Genomic DNA, 21462 nt, shown 5'->3' on the forward strand with positions numbered 1-21462 from the left:
TTTCTCTCTACAACCAGGAATCCATTAATAATACTAAGTTTGCCTGCTGTGTATTATTTCCTATCCTCTCTCCTCCTCCATCTGTCTCCTCCCCCCCACTTGTGACAAGTAATCATCAACCCTTCCTGGTAACAACTCCTCCACCCAGATTCTTCCACACTGGAAACATGGTCACACAAACATCCCACCAAAAAGAAAGGACCATCACCTAGGCTGCAGAAGGTATGTGGACTTAGGGCAAATCAGATCCCACTTTGCCAGTAACTTGACTCATGGAAGACAACACAAAGTGGAGAAAAAAATGGAAGCAGCATATACAAGAATTCAATCTATCCAATCTCCTATTTATTTTATGCAAAGTTTTCCTGGTGCTTATTAATGCCCGCTTTCTCTCCACCATTTAATCTCTGCTTCCATTTCATTCTTAGAGGCCTGTGATTATTCTAATTCGGCATTTGGATGACTTCATTTCCGCTCAAGTACACCCAGGTCAACTTGGATAGAAAAGAAAGAGGTGGAGAAGAAAAATAATCAGCTAAAAGCTATTAAATATCGGCCGTGTGCCTCATGATTGGTTTTAAAGGCAGTGGCGAGTTTAGCAACAGTCAGAAACTCAACCCTTCTGCCTCTTGCTGCATATTAACATTTTTTCTGGGGCTCTCACTATTATGGCTTCGAATGTAAATAAAGTACAGATTGGCAGCCCACATTTAGCTAATTCACAAATACCAAGTCTGAATAGAGAGAGCCATAAAAATTTAGAGGGCGGTAACTTGACAAATCTGGCCATTCTACAGAGACACTCTGAGAGGACAAAAGAAGGGAAAAAAGGGAAAGAAAAAGGAAGAAAAAAGAAAAGCACACACCGATGTAATGGGGTATCCTATTGACGGAGTGGGGAGTGGGTGGGAATCTCCATATCAATGTTCGCTTCGCCAAACAATAGAGTTCAATTTCTGTGCCAAGTCTGAATGAACTGAGAGCTTTCTCTTCCATAAGAACCACCCCTTGCACCCACTGGCACAAGCCTGAACCATGATTCCTGGTAAACTTGCAGTTCCCACTGAACTACATCTAGGAAGAGAAAGGCTTTCTTTCTCATGCTAACGACTCCATTGAAAGTGACGTCTTCAGAGGACCCAGGAGGACTCTGGGAAGGTGAGGCTGGGGAGTACTTCAGACCCACCCCCACCCCTACCCAGCCTGGGCTCATTAACTCCTTTGTACCCAAGGACTCCCCTGCCCCTGGCCTTTCTCTTCTTGCCCCAGCAGAAAAATTAAGTAAAGCTAACTGGGAAACATTATTAAACAGCAAAACCCAAAAGTTTGGGCCTTATTCTTCTACCTAATATACAAATGAACTTGGCACTTGATTAGCATAATCTCAAAGTTTCCCCAGCTTGCTACCCAGAAGGCATCCTGTTTCTCTACTTGTGTATTTTAAAACACTGTTAACAGGGCAATAATAATGTCTGATGCCTTTGCCTAACAACAGCTGGCTATATTTTATGCACTAAAAGGCAAATGGGAAGTTTTCCTAGAAACTCACTATTTCGGGAGCTCCTTTTCTGAAGCAAAAATATGACGGTTTAAGAGACGTGAGGTTAGGGTGCGCAATCTATTTCTAACTCAACAGCCTCCACTGGCTGGAGCTGAAATTGGTCTGCAGAGGAAAAGTTCACCAGCAAAACACAAAGTTGTTTAGCAGGAGGGTTTACCTGCAGAGCCCAAGGATCGCATTACTTCTGCTTGCTGCCACCTGGCCTAGAGGGCGGAGGCAGGCAGATGAGGCAGGATTCTCCTGTCTGCTAACTGCCAGGGGTTGGGGGCAAATAAAGTCCCCTCCCTGTATGACACACTTCTGAAGGGAGACACTGACACAAACCAGACAGAGAATTAATAAAACACGGGGACAGTGTTGGCCTTGTTCTGGGCTGCTATAGAAAGGAAATTTAAATACAAAAGCAGCCTTCAGCATGGCCAGTCAGGGACGGGGGTGGAAGATGGTCCTGCCTGGTCCACCCTATAGTTATAAATGAAGAAGGTCCAGGCTCTCCAGATGACAGGCGAGGCCCAGGAAGCTGATGACTTCCAGTCAATCCACCTGCACAAACCACTTCAAAAGACGAGAGCCTCACGGGAGCTCTGATGCCCATGAAGGACACACAGGACTTTTGTTTTCCAGGCCTTGTTGTCGGAGGGAAACACACACACAGCACAGAGCTCCGTTTATCTACAATGCACATTTGGAAGCAATAAAATGCTACCTTCGGGATCGCCGTCCACATTCAGGAATGTGGTAACTTGCTTACTTATTTTCTCACAGATCTCTTGCCTTTCAAGTTTCAAAGGCTTACGGTATTTTTATTCTAGGTATGACTCTCCTCACACATACAGTATCAAAAGGAGACCTGAGCGGTGGCCGTGGAAACACCACATCGCACCTGCACATGAAACCCAGAGCTAGAAAATAATAGGCGTCAAATGTGTCCTCAGAAGGTGCATCTGACGGTCCCCCACACAAGTGGAATAAATGAGATCTCATTATATTAAAAAGCCAATTCGTTCTTGTTTTCCTTCCCCCCCCCCCCAAAAAAGCTTTCAGGCACCACTCTCTGGAGCTCAAGTTAAGTTTCATAGGCCCCCACACAACCCAAACCCCACACGAAGGGCTCCCAGAACCCTTTCCCTTACTTCCACGGAGCTCCCCTTTGAGGAGACCTAAAGGGTGTAACTTTGCAAACCATTTCCTTGAAGGTCTTTTCTCCCAATCTGCCACAATGAGGGGCTGGCATAGGAAGGGGTTAAAGCCCTCATGTTAAACCACAAACTCGGGCACTGGCCCAGAAGGGACATGGGAACCAGGGCAGCCGAGTGATAAAGGCCGGATTGTAGCAGCCCACTGAATTGGAAATGACTTGTAGGCCTAATGAAACAGAACTTTGGCAGTAAAACAGAATGAAAGGAATGAGACAATAAAAGGCAGGAACAAAGGGTGCAGAGTCGTTTCAGCTTAGCAAAATAAGCTCACTTTGTTGTTGGGGAAAGCCAAAGCCGATTAGGATAAACCAATGACTAAGCATAAGTCTTCCAAACTAATTACACTGTTCACCATGTGAAGTATAATTGGAAGCCTCCAAACGCAGACTGCTTTGCTGCCACAGGAGTTCTAGAAAGTGAGAGTTACCTAGCCAGCTCAGCACCGCGCAGCCCTGTCATCGCAGGGGACGGCCAGCTGCCACGTGCGGAACTGCTCCATCCGGGATGAAGCTGGGAATTCATTAAGTTTAAAGGCCTCTTTCTGATCTCCAAAATCCTATAAGTGAAAATTTAAGAAACCAGTACTTGAAGGAGGGGCCTAAAGGGGAGAAGGAGGAAGCCTCCGTGTGATCGGATGCACTTTAATTACCAAGCTGGGCTCTTCCAGGTGGCTCTGCGGATGGAGAACGGGCCAATTCATCGTCTGGGGCTGTGCGGGCATATCCGGAGCATCACTTACCTGCCATCTTTTGGAATGGTCTATATACATCATTCCTGTATGTATGAAATCATGAACACAGATAACGTCCACCAAGAAATCCAAGGCGGTAAAATAAATTACTGCATATCAACGTTTCTGACAAATGAACAAAACCTGCTCCAAGTAAGAGGCTGCTGAGTGGTGAAGTGGGAGGCAGGAGACGAGGTTTTATAAGCAGTGGAGAGAGGCGAGGAGTAAGTTGTGCAAGATCGAGTGACTCTCCAGACTCTATACAGCACGGGCTGCGTGATCTCAATGTCTTCCCCTTCCTCAATACTGGTTTCATCACCCACACAACAGATATGCCACCTATCCCACTTGACATCCTTGAGATGCACATTTAAATATACATTAAAAAGCTTCACACCAAGCACATGTAACTCTTATTCAGAAACATTAACACATAGGAAAGTATCTTCATAGTAAAATCTGAACCTTACAAATTCTGAGTTTCATTAATTTAGATCTAGCACAATAAACAGGGAGATGGAAATACTAGACGGGTTTTCTGTGTCTTATTCACAGGATGAAGATTCCAGTTTATAAATAGTGGCTTTTTCCAAAAAAAGAATCCCTTTACTGTCTCTCCATCATGAAGCCCAGATTAAGACTCTTTGTATATTACATACCATGCTCACTCCTACTGATAATGTATTATTTTGGTTACAGCCTATAGATACCTTGGATTATAATCTATTTACATTTAAACACTTTCTACATTATTGACTTTTCAAGCCCAAAACCGACCCTTGGAATAACCCAGTCCAGAGGTCAGCAAACTATGTATGGCCCACAGGCCAAATCTGGCCTAGCACCTATTTTTGTAAATAAAGTTTTATCGGGACACAACCACACCCATTTGCTTACATGTTGGTTGTGGCTGCTTTCGCCCTACAACAGCAGGAGTAGCTGCAACAGAGACCATAGGGTTTGCAAAGCCAAAAATATTTAATATCTGGCCCTTTACAAGTTTTCCAACTCCTCCCAGAAGAGAAACTGAGGCCAGCAAAGAAATAACCTGTGAAGGTGTGACAGGGGTGTCATCCCACTGTCAGGCCCAGCATGAAAGCCTGGAATACCATCTACCTTACCCTTCTCCAATGACAGCACCAGAACACTACGCAGGGGTGAGGACAGCTATCCAAGCTGGTCGAGTCCATATGCTAATGGCCACACTTCAGGATCCCACCTAACTATAAACAAGTAACAATGTCTCTAACTTTGGGGAATGGGGGAGGGGTGAAGATATAGATCTTCTGGGAGAAAAGCACAAAAGGGTTTACAAGCCTCCAATTTGAGTTATTTAAAGCTCTCGGTGTGTCATTTGGTCCCCACTCCACTTACGGTAATGACATATTTAAACTCCCTAAGCTCGGCCCCTTGATAGCAGTCTTAGGCATCTTGGTTGCCACCTGAAATAAGCAGTTGAAGCAGCTGCCACCTCAAGCAGGATGGGAAGAGGCAGAGGAGAGAAGAATGACAGAGAGGAAACCTAAAAAGAGAGTGGCACATCCTGCATGGAGGCTGTGGAAGGATGGAAAGTTCTAGATTTGGAGGAAGAAGAAGTAGGGTATGAATTCTAGCTCTTATACTGCCTTACCTGGGCGACCTTTGCTGAGACTTAATCTCCCTGACCTTTGCTGAGACTTAATCTCCCTGACCTTTACTGTCCACCTCTGCCAAATGGGCAGGATGACATCGATACCCACTCTGCAGGTGAAAAGAGGAGGAGATGCATGTCCAGGTTCCAGCACTGTCCCTGGGCACAATCAAGGGCACTATCTCTTCCTGGGCTTTGCATCCTTCCCACCCTGGGGATTGATCAGCAGTTGGAACAGGGTGCCGAGTACAAGTTCTGTTCTCAGACAGGCCTGGAGGGGGAGTCTGCATCCAGCTCTTTGTCTCAGGGGGCTGTGACCTTGAGTCCAAGACACAATCCCACCGCCACCCCATTTAACAATCTGCAATACCAACACCAGCCTCCCAGAGAAAAAATAAATGAGACAATGGAAGTAAATATCCTGGCCCAATATCCAACACTTTATAAGCACTGACTATAAATAATAAAATTACACCACACTAATTTGCAGTAGTTTTGAAGATAGCCCAAAACAAGTTCACACAGTTAGGATGTGTGTGAGCATATGTGTGTGCGTGTGTGTTAGTATACTTCATGCAAGTGTGTGCGTGTGTGCGCACACGTGTGTGTATGTTCTGTTTCCTTCAACCAGAATATAAACTACCAAAGGGTTGAGTCAGTTTGTCAATTTACCTGTTACCTCCTTTCACAGCTGCTGGATTAGTCACTGCTCCTAAGGCCCAGCAGCAGTCTCCCCTGCTTTGATCATTCTGGACTCAAATGAATTAAATCAGAATCCTGAGAGGTGGTGAGCCCAGCCCAAGGGGACACAAACCTAACACTAGCCACCAGCCAAATGAGAAATAAACTACTCTGAAGACAGACTCAGATAATGCACAGAGCATATGTATGACACAGTCTACTAAACCTGAGCAAAGATGGATGTTATGGTTGTGATACATTCAAAAGCCTCCTTAGTCCTTCAATAAAATACTTGAGAAGTTTACACATCCTGCTGGAATCCACTAACGTTACTGCAAAATTAACTGGGCAGCTTCAGACCTGGCAAGTGCCATGCCAGGGAAGATGGTCTGTGACTGCTTCCCAGACAGAAGGACAACTGTTCCTAGGGCAGTGATGGTGACACTGTGGGCATGGCCCGAGCTTGCAGGGCGTCCCACTGCCAGCAAACTGGGTCACAACTGTAAGTGTTAATGAAAAACAACAGAAAGAGGGACCGAAAGAGAGAAAGAAGAGAGAGAGAGAGAAAAAAAAAAAATAGAGGAAGAAACCCAGGGCCGAGATGCACTGCGTGGTGGCAAGCAGAAGCCTGTCTGGAATACTCTAACAGCTCATCTGGGCAGCGTCAACTTCTCTGACACAAATAGGCTCAGGAGATTCCAAGGCAGGTCATGGCTCAAAAAAGAAATCCCACCTCATGTTTGCAAACACTACCCCTGGACTTGTTTTAAAGGCAGAAGGATAGCAGAGAGAGCTCACCCTCCAGAGCTTTCCATTATGCAAGCTGGACTTGTCTCATTTAATTATTTCCAATCCCGCTCCCTAGGCCGGGTGGGACTGGGTGAAGGACAAATTCCCCTTGGTGCTTTAAACCAGTCTTGAAGAGAGAAGTGCTAGAACATGCACGGTCACCAACACACTTAGCTATTCTTCAGAACCAGCCCCCAGCTGGCAATGCCAAAAAGGGCCGTTGGGAAGGCAGCTTTCACAAGACCTGGAAGGGCAGTTCAGTGCCATTAGGAATGCAAGGCTGGGCTGGAAGAGGCCGGTTCCTCTTTGTTGCATGGTCTCCCATCCGTGCCGAAATTGATTAACACCAGAGACAGGAAAATCTCCATTTTGAGACTAAATAAAGGTCATGGCCCTCATCCCAGGCAGTAGCTCACAAACAGCCACACCTGGGGACAGGGTCATGACTGCCCATCGCCCTGGGCAAACAAATATGAAGCACAGAACCTTCAGCCCAGCCAGTGGGCGGCTGTGCCTCTGCATCACCCATGGCGAGGGTGACAGCCATCGCTGGAGGAAATGAGTGACAGAGCTTAGCACAGGCTCCGGGTCTTCTCGAGATGCCTCGACAGCTCTCTGCCAGGTCTGCCCTCTGGCAGGGAAGATGCAAACCCACGCATAAGGACACTGTTCCACATCGGGGCTCCCAGGACAACGTCCACAACTACTCGAAGACACAGGAAGCAGAGGGCCAGTTCTGCCACTCACCAGGCAGCCTCCTCGGACCTGCCATTTCCACAGGGGTCCAGAGGAGGAATACCACACAAACACCAACAAGGGTCAGTCCCCCCGGGGCAACAGGGCCATCTGAGCAATATGTCACCCTCAGAAAGAATCCACTCATGAAGGCACCATCTCCTCCACCAACTAGAAGGAGGCTGAATTAAGCACATCCCCCAGGTTACATATCCTGCCTGTCCGTCTGTCTGACTCTCTGTCCATTACACACATCATCTCTCCCTCTGTTTCCTGACTGATCTGGGGCTCTTGTATTGGTCCCAGCCTGTTCCTGCAGCAGTGCCCAGAGGATAATTTTACTGCTGTCTCCAAGACATCCAAGTCAGAGAATGCTGACAGGTACAGGCCCAGCATTTTTCCCGAGTCTCCTTGGGCATTTGACAGGGGAGGGTTCATCTGCAAAGGGCCCCAGGGAGCCTGACGGCTCCATGCATTTTCCAGAAAGGCACAGAAGGAAGAAGCCCAGCACCGACTCACAGGCCTCTAGCAGCTTCTGTGGGAGCTCCTGCCCGTGAGTCACAGCCCAGCATCCCTCCCCAGCTGCTGCCACCACCAGCTCCCAGCCCAGGCCCCACGTGGCCAACAAATGCCAGCAAAACCGCACTAAAAGGCCACTCTGTCTGCTCCTACAGGCACGTGGGGCACTGTGCCAACCACAAGCTGGACTCTCCCATTTCAGCCCCTGCTGAATTTCACTTAAATCATGATAGCCAAATTCAAGGACAAGGTTCTTGAGGACACAGCTGTGGCAGAGGCAGGGGCCACAGCAGCCACGTCTAAGGACTGATCTAACATGTGCTATCCAACTCTACACAGTGCTTACCTTGCCAAACTGCTCGAAATATTGTTTTACATCTTCCACTACTGTGTTCGCAGATAATCCACCTACAAATATTTTCTTTGTTCTTGTGACCATCTGCAAGAAATGAGAAGGGCATGGGTTAACCAGGTTATCTGAAGCAGTGCTTGATAAGAAGCTGAAACAAGCCACTCTCCACGTTTCTCTAGGAGAAACATTTTAGATATATTCAAGCCTCACGGAGTGGACTCTTTAGATGTCTTAGGACACTGGAGACAATCACTCTGCATATCTTAGGCATTTAGACTGCAACCCAAAAGTTCAAGTTTCAGACAGATACAGAGAAGACTTCAGAACCTCTCTGGCCACAACTCACAGTTTCATTCTGATGTACCAGCATAAAGAGAAAAATCATGCTTCAAGCTATTTTAAACCTAAGAGATGTGCACAAGACAGAATTAAATGCATAAAAACTGCTCCCCAGAAGGTACCCACAAAACCCGTCAATAAGAAACACACATGTAATTCAAAACTGTGAGCAGACCGTCTGTGCTGAGCTGTTCTAGGTGCTGGTATATGTCTGCAAACAAGACAGACGCTGACCTCACACCAAGGGACCACCCTGCGAGCTCTGTCCCAGCACTCCTTCCCCTCTTGATTTCGCCTGATTCACCTTGATTCACCCTGCACTGTAGTCAAGCCCAGCTAATCCCCAAGTCTCCGTGCCTTTGTTCCCACAGGTCCTTCTCTTTGGAATGCCTCTCCACTTCTAAATCTTCCCATGGCAAGTCGTAACCATCCTTCAAGATCCAGCTACCGTCTCCAAAACTCAAAAAATCTATGTGTCATCCCAGCCAGGAACTATTCCTCCCTCTTCTGAAATCCTCTAACACTGTATCTATTCCCCTCTTTTAGCATTCGGATTCTACCTGGTACTAAATGACTTCCCTCCAGACAGGAACCTCCTGCCTCCTCTGGGAATCTTCCTCAATGCCAGGCACAGTGTCAGGCACACGCAAGCTCACACCAGATGTTTGGTGGATGTGAAAATGAACACATTTCAGAATCCCGCCAGTTTCAAGGCAAAAAGAGAAGGAAGCTCAATGACATAAACTGTTCAGAGGAGGGACCAAAAATCTTACATGTAGGAGCCAAAAATTAAGGAAATCAACTTCACTCTGAAGACTGAGTTTAGTCTGTGAGTTGTTTTTGTTTTAAAGTCAAAATAAAAAATTTAAGAACTCAACGGGTGCAGCACCTCACCAGTTTGGTTGCATATAATATACATACACTGTCATATATGTCAATTACAACTCAATGTAGGATGCCGAAGCACAGGGGCCGTGGCTGCCTGAATCACTGTCATCACCAAGGCTCCTGGCACATTTGCTGAGTGAATGAGTGAACCAACCCACCTCCAACAGGAGAGCCACAGCTGAGTGACACCTGGGGGCACAGTGGTTACTGGCAGGAGTACCAAAGGCACTGGAAATCCAGCTTCTGCGTCTAACTCTGGGTGTGATCCTGGACAGGACTCACCCCCTCAGGTCCCACACATCCAGCAGGACCAGAGTCTCAAGCACAGTGCCAAGGTGCACGGTCCCATCTAACACTGCACTCTCATGAACCTGTGGGTGTGATGGCTATGCTGAGAGAGGCTCCCAGTCTCCAGGGAGCTCATGCGTTAGCTTAATGGCTCCCAGCGGGGACATACGCTACCACATCCCACAAGTCGACCCCAGACTGGAATATCCTTGTCATGGACTTTGTGCACTGTTCCAAAAGGACATTGCCCTAGCAACTCTACACACTGCCTGTTGCCTTCTAGAAAGTTACCTATGAGGTGCTCGCTTCGGCAGCACATATACTAAAATTGGAACGATACAGAGAAGATTAGCATGGCCCTTGCGCAAGGATGACACGCAAATTCGTGAAGCATTCCATATTTTTAGACCGGTTCCCGCTCACTGGCTGAGCGAGGTGCGGGCGCGACACCGAGGGTTGCGATCCCGTTACCGGTCCCGGTCCGGTACGGGCACAACACTGAGGGTTGCGATCCGTTGCCGGACACGAAAAAAGACAAAAAGGAAAAAAAAAAAAGAAAGTTACCTATGAGAGCCATGCAGTGGTTTGCTCATGTGTTCAAATGCTGTCATTTACTGTTTTTCATATCTTTTCAGATGACTGGGGGATTACAGGACGTTATGCGTGTGAGGACATTCTATGAAGTTCCACCAGTGTGCACACCACCGAGCTCGAAGAACCTCTCGGTAACTAACTGGTGGGCATCTCAGTCTTGCTCTTTACTGTCCATCTCCTTTCTTATCCATTCCTTAAGTCTCCCTGGTAAGTCGAGGTCACCTGAGTGATGAAACTCTATCAGGCCCTCTTCAGATTTAAATCTCTCTTTATGCTCACTAATCACCAAATTTTACTAATCTAACTTTCCTAATGTATTCATTCAACAGACACATTAAGTGCTAGGTGCTGCAGCTCACATTCTAATAAAATGTAGAATTTAATCTGCTATAAAATGGAGATATAATAATTAGCCTAGCACACAAGGTTCCTATTAGGACTAAATTAAATAACATATGCCAGCGTGTCTAGCAAAGTACCAGGTAGTCACTAAATAAATAGACACTGTAATAGAATCCAAAGTCACTTACTAAATTCATCCTTCATGCTCAGAATAAATATGTAGCAGAAGACACATTATACAAAAAGCTTTGAAAAAATCCATTCTTACTGCCCCATTCTCTTCCACTAAAATTTCAAAAACACTTTCCTGCATCTCTATGTGATTTCAGATAGGCAAAGATTCCCAGTAGTTTAATTTTAGATTTCTCATTCTTTTTCTCACAGCTAAGTAATTAAATATCTGTAAAGAAACACTAACATGATCTACAAACATGCACTAGTGGAGCTCTCAACTTAAAGAAACTCTGGAGAGGCATTCTATAAAATGAACCCCATAGTCTCACTTATACATTGTTTAAAGTTGTGCGGGTATACAGCATGCCATGTCTATAATCCAAACGTTCATGGGGACCCAGAGAATTAAACAACCAACATGTCTTCATTCCAAACAACACAAGTCAACAGAATGTTCATTCTGTTAAATGAAAAGGTCTCTTCCTACACCTTCCACCGTTGCCTTATCGCCATAAACCTGCCTAGACAGAGCCCTAAACACTGAGGCAGACATCCAGCTATAAATCTACACAGTCCCCAAAAAGCCTTTAAAAAACTTTTTTTTTTTTAGAAGGATGAGAAATTCCAGGCCCTAGAAAATGCACCAAAGTGTCTGAGTTACTAAAACATCCTCTCCAGGAACCAGCTCAGATACAATGATGGATCCCATTCTTCAGCAAACACTAAAAGGAAACTGGTTTAATCAAAATCTTCCAAACGTGAAAAGGCCAGTGGGAAGATGTGCAACACTTGGTTAGCTGCTCACCGATGTCTCAGTTTTAGGAGAGGGGAGCACAGCAAGGGGTGCGACAGGGCTCTGCATGGTGACCTCTCCAGCCGGGGGCGTGCTGGGGGAAATGGGAGTGATTTACTTTGGGAATCCTGACAGCATCCCTGCTAAATGGACTGTGGACGGCTTGGTGATTTGCATTCTGGCCAGGAACACAGAACGTAGAGGACCCTAGAGTCACATATTCTTCTCTCCTTTTCCCTTCCATCTCCATGGCTACTGAGGAGGGCAGGAAGTGGGCAGGGCTGGGATGTTGTGTCTAGTTTCTCAGCAAAACTCAGTGGAAGTCCTGAAATTCCCAACAATGCTGCTCAAGGTTTGTGTACACATGTGAGCGTGCATGCTATGTGTGCACGTGTGTGTGTATGGTCAGGGTAACTAGTTCCACACCTCCACGCTCGGCTTCTACTTGTTCCATGAGCCATCCAGTACACCCAGAACTTTAACCTTCTTGTGATCTTGTAAATGTGAGCAGGACAAGGTACCCACTGGCTGCCTGGCTCTACATTCCTATGCATTTAAAAAAATCCTCTCCAGCCAGGGAAGAGGGCCATCTGTGTTTTCTTCCTGCTCTAGGTCCTTTGGTGGCTGCTCCTAAACCGCAGCCTTCACCCCGGTACAGTATTTAATCGTACAGGGTACAGGGAAGCCAGCTACTGCACACCAAAATGCTCAGTCGCTTCCACAGCCACCAAGATGGAAAGAGCCATCAGGGTGTCCCAGACAGAGCTCAGTCCAAAATCCATTAGGAAACTGATCTTAGATTTCCTTTACCTCTGGTTTTTGGTTGCAGAATACACACTGGTGTGTGAGTGCTTTCCACTGTTAGACATATGAGACACCCACCTGAGAGTCCTGCACCACTTGGGGACAGCCCCCTCCCCCAACAGATGCCCCTCTTTTATGGTTTAGGGTATCACTCTGGGAGGTGTGTGTGCTTTCACCTGTGTGCACGTAAGGGAGTGGGGAGTGGTCAGGCCCTCACAAATCCCGGCTGCAAAGTTTTGCATCAAGACCCGTAATCAAACTAAACACCACTGCTCTCCACACACACCATTGGCTCCACAAAGAAAACCCTAACATCCATTCCAGTCTGGAAAATTGCTGTTTACATGTAAGAACTGGCCAAAGCCAGCTGCTAACTAGAGCTACAAAGAACACTCCACCTTCTTGCCTCTAACCAGAGAGCTGTTTTTTTTTTTTTTAAGTTTTAAAAATTCCCTTTAAAAAAAAAATACGTTACCATCCGAAATGGTCACTCAGAGTGGGGCTGCTGCTTGCGTTTTTAAAATAGGATAAAGCAAATGGGGTGTGTGTGTGTGTTGGAAGCAGAGGGCGGTGATGAGAGGTTAGGAAAGAGAAACTACCTTTAAGAATCAGCTTGAAGAGGAAAACTCAGCTTCAAAATCATCGGCCCCAAGATATGAGTTATCACACAAGTAAAGAAAACCCAAAACAAACAAAAAAACCCCAAACATTTCTTAATCCTTACAAATGCATGGGAAGGCAGGAAATGGCTCTGGAGAGCCTTAAATGGGGATGAGACAGGCCTGGAGAAATTAAATCAGCTCTTGCTATGATCATGTTCCTGAAAAGAGTTCAAATTCCCTTTGGTGAAAAAAATACGAGCCACCTTCACTGCCCAAGAGCACAGGCTTATTTACAGATGTTCTCTCATCTGTGGGAACCCAAGGTGGAGAAGCCCAGGAAAGATGTTAGAACCCCAGCGCTGGAGAGGAGCCTGCAGAACTTCCAGTCCATCACCCCACTATGCAGATGGAAAAGTCAAGTCCCAGCGAGAGGACCCATGGGCTAGTTAATGGCAAGGAGGGTAGTTAGAAGGATGACTTCCCTGGGGCCCACACAAGGGGCCGACCCACTACCCCATACTGTCAAGTGACACTCAAGAACAAACGTGCTCACCAAATTTAGAATCTGGGATGAAGTCACATGGTATACCCAACATAACAGTTCTCCCCGTCATTCTGCATTTGAAGATTCAGACCGATCTTTGTATGGCAAAGTTGCTCCATCAGGGCTGTTTGAGGTCACAAAACTCCCAAACTCCAAAGTACCATTCCCCAGGGTGTTTCTTCCAAGGGACCTGGCCTCTAAAATTCCTATTTCCCCCAATTTTTTTCATCCCCCCAAAAAAATCACTGTTGCCACCACCAGCACTGCCCCCATCACCCTCATAGCCACCATCACATTGGAATCCAGTGGCAAAACTCAGGTCAGGTATTGGTAATCTCCACATGTTTCTAGGATCACAGGTGGAAAAAAGACTGAGGTGGATTGAATAGAGTCCCCCCAAAATTAATGTTCACCTAGAACCTCAGAATGTGACCTCACTTGGAAATAGGGTCTTTACAGATCTAATTAGTTAAGGATCTTGAGATAAAGTCACCCTAAAGGTAAAGTAGGCCTTAAATCCAATGACTGCTGCCCTTATAAGAAGAGGAGAGGACACACAGACAGAAGGAAGGAGGCCATGTGAGGATGGAGGCAGAGACTGGAGCGATGTGTCTATAAACCAAGAACACCAAGAATTGCCAGCCACCACGGGAAGCTATGAGAGAGGTATGGGACAGTTTCTCCCCTAGAGTCTCCAGAAAGAACCAGCCCTGCCAACACCTTATTTCAGATTCTGTACTCCTGAACTATGAGAGAATATATGTCTATTTCTTAAACCATCCAGATATGGTAATTCATTACAGCCGCCTCAGGAAACTAATACAGAGACCTATTCGGGAGAGGTCCTAGGACACCACTGCCTTGGCCTCAGTTTTTCTTGGTGACAGCAGAGCCAGAGTCCACATGGAAGCTCTCCACCAATTATGGGGGAGGGGAACGTTACACCCACATGTGTGACAATCTGAAACTGCCCTCCCAAGGGAGGCAGGCTACACCCACAGGCAGGGGCCACAGGGAGCAATGTCTCTGCCTTTAAGAGGAAGGTGGCATCTGTAGAGAGGAGAGAAAGAAGGACAATGCACCTGTAAGAAGCAGCAAGCCAAATGCTGCACAAGGACTCAAGTTCTTCTGATAAAACGCATGATGAAAGTGAAGCCAGTGTTCACACATGGGCAGGTTCCTACCTAATAAAATGTGAGAGATTGACAGAGGTTCTCTTCCCCTATGGAAAAGTCCTTCTATGGTATCTCCTCCCATGCTTAGAATTCTCTGCCTTCATTGTAGACCCTGTGTGGGCCCGACCTGGGCTACGCCCTTTCCATCAGTTGCTTTACTTAGTCCTCACATCAGACCTATAACAGGTCCCAGCCTCTCTTCCACAGATAAGGAAACCGAGGCTGAGATGTTAAGCACCCAAAGTCAAACAGCACGAGGGAGTGATAAAATGCAGAGTCAAAATCACACCCTTTCTATTCACTGAAGTCCCCTACAACTTCGTCTGCAACTGTATCATCTTCTTTTCTTTCTTCCCAGCAGAAAAGAACAACTGGGAAACAGGGAGAACTTGAAGGCACCATGGGAAACTAGTATGACTTTGCCCTTTTCAACTTTGAAGCAAAGATGCAAGTGTCTGCAACTGTATCATCTTCTTTTCTTTCTTCCCAGCAGAAAAGAACAACTGGGAAATGGGGAGAACTGAAGGCACCATGGGAAACTAGTATGACTTTGCCCTTTTCAACTTTGAAGCAAAGATGCAAGAATGACAGGCCAGATTTTGCCAATGGGAATGTAAAATGGTGAAGCTGCTTTGGAAAACAGTCTGGCAGGTCCTCAAACAATTAAACACAGAGTGACCACATGAACCAGCAATTCCACTCCTTGGTATATACCCAAGAAAAATTAAAAGATACATCCACCCAAAAACTTTTACACAAATGTTCATGGTAGCATTGCTTGTAACAGCCCCAAAGTGGAGCAACCCAAATGTCCATCAAGAGATGAATGGATAAAAAAAATGTGGTATATGCATACAATAGAATATTATTCAGCCTTAAAAAGGAATGAAGTACTGACACATAATACAACATGGAAATGTATGCTAAGTGAAAGAAGCCAGATGCAGAAGGCCACATATTATATAATTCCATTCATATAAAAGTGCATAATAGGGAAATCTATAGACACAGAAAATAGATTAGTGGTTGCTTAGGGCTGGGGGAAGAGGGTGATCACTAAGGGGTATGAGGTTTCTTTTTGAGTTGATGGAAGCACTTTAAAATTGATGGTGGTGATGGGCGCACATATCTGTGAGTATAATAAAAACCATGGAATTGCACATAGTAAATGAGTGAATTGTATGGTATTTGAATTAAATCTCAATAAAGCTGTGGGAAAAAAAAAAAAAAAAAAGACAGGCCAAAGAGATCCCTAAGCCAAGAATCTGAATGTAAAAAGGGCTTGAAATAAACCCAAGTGCCCAAGAAAGTGTGCCCTGCCTGCTGCTTCATCCCTCACCTAAAACCATGTGCCTGAGGTCTCCCACAGTTGACCACTGGAAAAAGGTGCAACAGTATTTTATGTTGCCGATTGCAGGAAACTAATTACAAATATAACCCCAAATGCTTCTCTGAGCTCTCCCTCCCTGTCTACAGCTATTAGCCAGAGAGCACTAGGGTTCAAGCTCCAATTTGGCATTCCCTCTAAATAGCTTTAAAATTGGAAGGAAAAAAATAGCCTTCATATGGGGCTGGAATATAATTTACACACAATTACATGACATAGTCAGGGTACAACATTACCACTGATTAAAACAACAGTAACTCACCTACAGGAGAACGTGATCGAGTAATGAAATGATCAGGATGCTTCAGCAGGAAGCTGAGGCTCCCCGCCCTCATCTCAGAGCCCTCTGCCTGGCTCCCTCCCAGGCTAATTTAAAAAATACTACTTCCTCTTACCCTTGGGGGAAAAGCTGCAGCCGTGGGGGTGACCTGTCCACAGATTGCTATCAGAGAGTAATATCCTAGACAGTAGCACTGCCTCATATTGGGGACTGGGGAAGGTAGCAGAACAAGGTACAGAGACGAGTGTTGCCTTGGAAAGCACAGGAAATTAAGGATTGTGATCCATGCAGCAACTGATGCTGAGCGAGCGGCTGGCTGGCTTTCATCCCTGTCACAGGCTCCCAAGCTGCTCTGAATCCTCAGGTAAGTTTCACACCATCCTTCTATGATGCACCCCCCAGATCCCCCAATACTCAGCTGGACTCACTGTGGAGAAGGCCCCAAAGACTTTCTCCAGTCTTGAAATGATTACCAATACATCAATGCAATTAAAACCCATAATCTTGTACAGCAGTGGTATTAAGCAATATTAAGTACTCTTTACTGTTGCTGAATCTGCGAGGAAGCCATGCATTTCCGCATACAAAAGAGGCACCTCCAAACCCCAACAAGGGAAAGGCAGTCAAAGCAGATCCTTAATCAGCCTCAGAAGGAGGTGGGAAAGAAAGGGCCAGACAGGATGGCGGGGCTGGTATGAACCCAGTCCCTCCACCTGTGCCTGTCACTCCAGCAGTGGGAGGCCGATTCACCCACCCAGAGTGAACTTCTTCTGAAGAGGCACAGGATGACTTACAGGAATGCACAGGGCCCTAGAAATGGCGACACAATAGTCTCGAGGACCCCTGGCTAACGCACAGCTCAAAGTGATTCTGCCTACAGAAATGATCCAAATAAAACAATAAGTTTAAAATATCTTGTATCCATCCACCCATCTTTGTACTTTCAAGCACATGTGTATATACTGAGACATGCTAAATAACTGACCCTGGTTTGTAAGATGAGGTTGGGTCAAGTCTCTTAACAGCTCTGGGCATGGCTTTCCCCCTTCTATAAAACGGACATAAGACCTTGGCCTAATTAACACAAATGGAGGCAACAAATGTGACTGTATAACTCTCAGAATACCATCCATAGGGGTTTTCTTTATCCTCCGACAAAGACACAAAGGAAAACCCCGTGGGCCTATGTCTCTAAGCACAAGCCTTTCTCAGAGCCTCTTCCCCTGGCTTGAGCCTTCCCAGTGTCTATCTCCAGGCTGAGAAACACCCGAGGCTCTTCTCACCAGCAGTGTTCAAGGTAACAGAAGCAAGCCTAGCACAGGGTTTAGGAACACACCCCTCGGTGAGGAGTCCACAGCAACCCCTCGCACCTCCCAAACGGCTCTTTTCCTAAAACATTTCAGGTTATTGGGCAACAACCACCAGAGAGAAATGGTTTCTACCCAGAAGTAAAAAGTTTCAAAGTTTCCTGGAATCAGAAGTAGATAGTCACTCTTCTGCCTGCCACCCTGGAGGACCTCTGTGACCTCTGCAATGACATGCAGGAGACATCAGCCAACAGGACTAAGAAGCCGCATTAGAAAGGGTGGTGAAGAGGACAACCTCAGACACACGACAGGTTAAAGAAAACCAAGCTTCAGAGGAGGCCACTGTATTGGGGGAAGACCGCCCAAGGGAGGATTTCTGGAACCATCCCTCTGGCGACCTGGGAGAAGGATGCCTGTTCTCATCCCCAACAATGCGATCTGCTCTTTGCTCTTCTTAGGAGAGAGAGAATAAAAACTTTGCTGATAGGCAGGTTCTAAAGCCAAAGTGTCCCATCCCCCCAGCCCTCCAGTTGATTTCACTAAAAGAACAAACGGCAGCCTTAACCCTTAGCCTTGATTACTTTCATTACCATATTTTAGCTGTACACGGCAATCAGTTCCTGATGAGCCAGTTTCACCTAATCCAGAGCTGAGCTGGCTGCAGGCGCTGCCACTCCTGCAGCGCAGGGTTCTCAGCCTGGCTATGCGTGAGCATCGCTGGGGAGTCCTTCAAACCTCCTGATACCTGGGCCTACTCAGGGATTTTGGTCTCACTGGTTGGAGGGGAGGCCCAGACATCAGTATTTTTTAAAAGCTCTCCAGAACACTCTAACATGCAGCCCAGGTGCTATAAGAAGCTGCTTCTGACATCTGAAGGGAGACGAGGTAGGGGATGGAAGCCTAACAAAAGCAAAGTCTTTTTCATTATTCCCCTTCATAAGCATGAGGGGAGAAAAGCCACGGAAGCACAGAAGGAGCCTGTGATTGAAACCAGGGAGCACTGGGCTTGCATCCCAGCTCTGCCACTTCCTTGTCTGGGTAATTTTGGGTGAGCCATGTGTCAAGTATGTTACCAAGAGGTAAGTATGTTAGAGCACCTGGCACATAGTAGGTGCTCACAAAACATTTGCTGAATCCCAGGAAGGTGAGAATGAAGACCAAGAGAGTAAGAGAAGAAGGTAAATGGCAGAGGGGAGTCTCTGGTGGCAAGCCATATTCATTCATTCATTCATTCATGAAATACATTTTAAGTGACTTTTTGATGGGGCTCCACTGGGGGTGGAGAGGGGAGAAGACTGGATCATTCTAATGCTTAGATGTCAGCAAGAAGGTGCAACAAAAGAAAGCCATAAACCAAGAGGAAGGTACTTGGACTGCAGTCCTAGTGACTAGCACACAGCCTGGGGTCAGCTCCTCCATCATCAGGTCCCTTCCTGCTCTGTCATTCCACTGTTCCAGAAACTTCCCAGGGGTGGGAGGGATCGTGGGGTCAGGTGGGAGAGGCATAAGGGGAGATAAGCACATTGCACCCTTGGCACAGTGGTCTTTGCAGACACACTCAACCATCTGTTCAGTCATAAATTTTACCTGTTCAGTCATAAATTTTACCTGTTAGGGAAAAAAAAAATCAAATTTCCCCCCAAGATGTGCTCATCTGTCCCTTCCACCTTCCACAAGTAACTTCCTTTGAGGGCAAAGGGGGGACCCAAAGAAATGACTATAATAAAAGAGAGAAGCCAAAATAGTCATGAGCAAGTCTCTCTTTTATTGCATGTCTCACCTCTCAAAAGATGGAGAATGATTTTTCTAAACCCAAGAGGGCCATAGAGGCCAAAAAGAGCACCAAATTTTGAGATGTTAGAGCTGGGAGGGCCTGGTTCCAATCCCAGCACCAGGTGATAGAATGGAAAGAAGAAAAACTTGGGAAACCCAAATCTGTCATGTATTTACTAAATGACTATGGCAAGTGACTGAGCTCTGAACTCTGGTTTCTTCTTCTACAAATGGGATTAGAAGAGCTAGCACATGGAACATGCTAAGCGGCAGGGCTGGAATGACAGGCACACAGTAAGTTCCTCTTGCCCTCCCCCTATGACTTCATCTCTGTCCATTTGTCTATGAATGGGGATCAAACCTTCCCTGCCTGCCTCATGGGCTAAACAGAAGGAAAAGCACTTGAAGAAGGCATGAAGCACACTCCATAATATTAATGACTATTATTATCAATTCTACTTCCCTTGGGTTACCCTCAACAGTCCACCTCCAGCAGTGGTGCTAGACAGCCATGGTATTCCAAGGGTTGAAGACGCTCCAGTGAAAAGGGCAGGCTATCTCAGTACAAGGCAGTGTCTGTATCTGCCTTAACCTAGGCAGCTCCTTACCCTACGCAGAGTAACAGATTACTCCGCATTAGGAAGGTCATTCTCTCTAAGAGATAAAGCTGTCTGTGCCTCAGAGGTAATATTTCTCTGTTACCCCAATATCCTAATATATCTGTGCACTCCCTGTGCCAGGAACATATTTCTATAAATCCTCACATAAAAGAAAACCTTATTTTCCAGAGGGATAAACGGGGGGAGAAAGGAAACAACAGTCACAGCAAAAATATCACCAATCAAACAGAACTCAGCCCGCCAGGAACTTTACTAAATGTGTACTATTACAGATGTTTTATAGCCATGATGTCTGTTCTATTTAAAACACTCACACTAGGCCAACCAAACAGTGAAAAAGAGAAAAGGAAAAGCTATGTTCCCCAGCGCCCAGCCCAGCTAACTGGTCTGCGCTGGCTGTTTATTGAGGCAAAGAGGCAACTGGGGACCTGTAGCTGTCGGCCAAAACGTGGAAGGCTCATTCTGTAGCTTACTCTGGAGGGCTGTTAAATCAGCCACACGGCCCGGCAAATGGCACGTGCCTCTCTCTGAAGGGCAATTCTGCCTGCAAGACCAGGGTCTTCTAAGGGGAAATCGCCCTGTACCTAGCAAGCGCTTAATGAAATCTAGTTCCCTTCCCTCAAGGAAGAAAAATCTGCCCAGTTAAACTTCATTCATGTCACAACACTTATTCATTCCTTCCACAAACAGTTGTTGAGAGTCTGCTATGTACAAGGTACTGGCCTAGGGAGTCACAGTCAAATCAGCTGGGGTCCGGACACCGCCCCCCAACCCCACAGAACAGAAGCTTCACAAGGAAGGGCGGGGATCAATTCACCCCCCACAATGGACGTTAAGAACTTCTGTCTGTCGTGTTCATCCCCGTATTCCTAGCACCTAAAAGAATGTCTGGCACACAGTAGGCACTCAATAAATATGGGCTGGACAAATGAGTGAATGAACGTTCCCTGCTCTGAGTTACTTTGGGGGTGATTCAAGGTCCTCGGGAACCCTACTTGTCTCCTCTCTTTCCCCTTGGGTATTTCCAAACACTCTTATTGCTAAACTGGGTATGAGCACTAAGGAGATAAAAGGCTTTGTTCCTAAGAACAGCTGGTCAAAGTTCTGTTCAGCAGCCACAAAGACACACACAGAAAGTGCTGCAATCAAAAGGTCCTGTTAGACTGAGTCACACAAACCCTTCCCTACTACTGGGACATACAGAGCTGGTGATTTGATAGAGGGATCTTTACATATAAAAAGGATGATTAGTGACTTTTGATAATAGATCTGTTAAAAGGTCAAGTAAGGGGCCGGCCCGGTGGCGCACTGGATAGGTGTGCCGCTTGGGAAGCGCGGCGGCGCTCCCGCCCGAGG

General features: G+C 46.3%; 1 protein-coding gene across 2 annotated transcripts in view; it reads right to left on the reverse strand.

Annotated features, from left to right (window-relative positions):
- The window catches only part of MSI2 (musashi RNA-binding protein 2), a 425361-nt gene that overhangs the window by 279598 nt on the left and 124301 nt on the right, over window positions 1-21462 (reverse strand). For both annotated transcript variants that reach the window (XM_008588957.1, XM_008588952.1), the window contains exon 5: window positions 8191-8283. In XM_008588957.1, coding sequence (XP_008587179.1) covers window positions 8191-8283 — 93 coding nt within the window. The remainder of the gene's footprint in view (window positions 1-8190; window positions 8284-21462) is intronic.

This window comes from Galeopterus variegatus, unplaced genomic scaffold, assembly GCF_000696425.1.
Source record: "Galeopterus variegatus unplaced genomic scaffold, G_variegatus-3.0.2 Scaffold133, whole genome shotgun sequence".
Classification (NCBI taxonomy): Eukaryota; Metazoa; Chordata; class Mammalia; order Dermoptera; family Cynocephalidae; genus Galeopterus; species Galeopterus variegatus.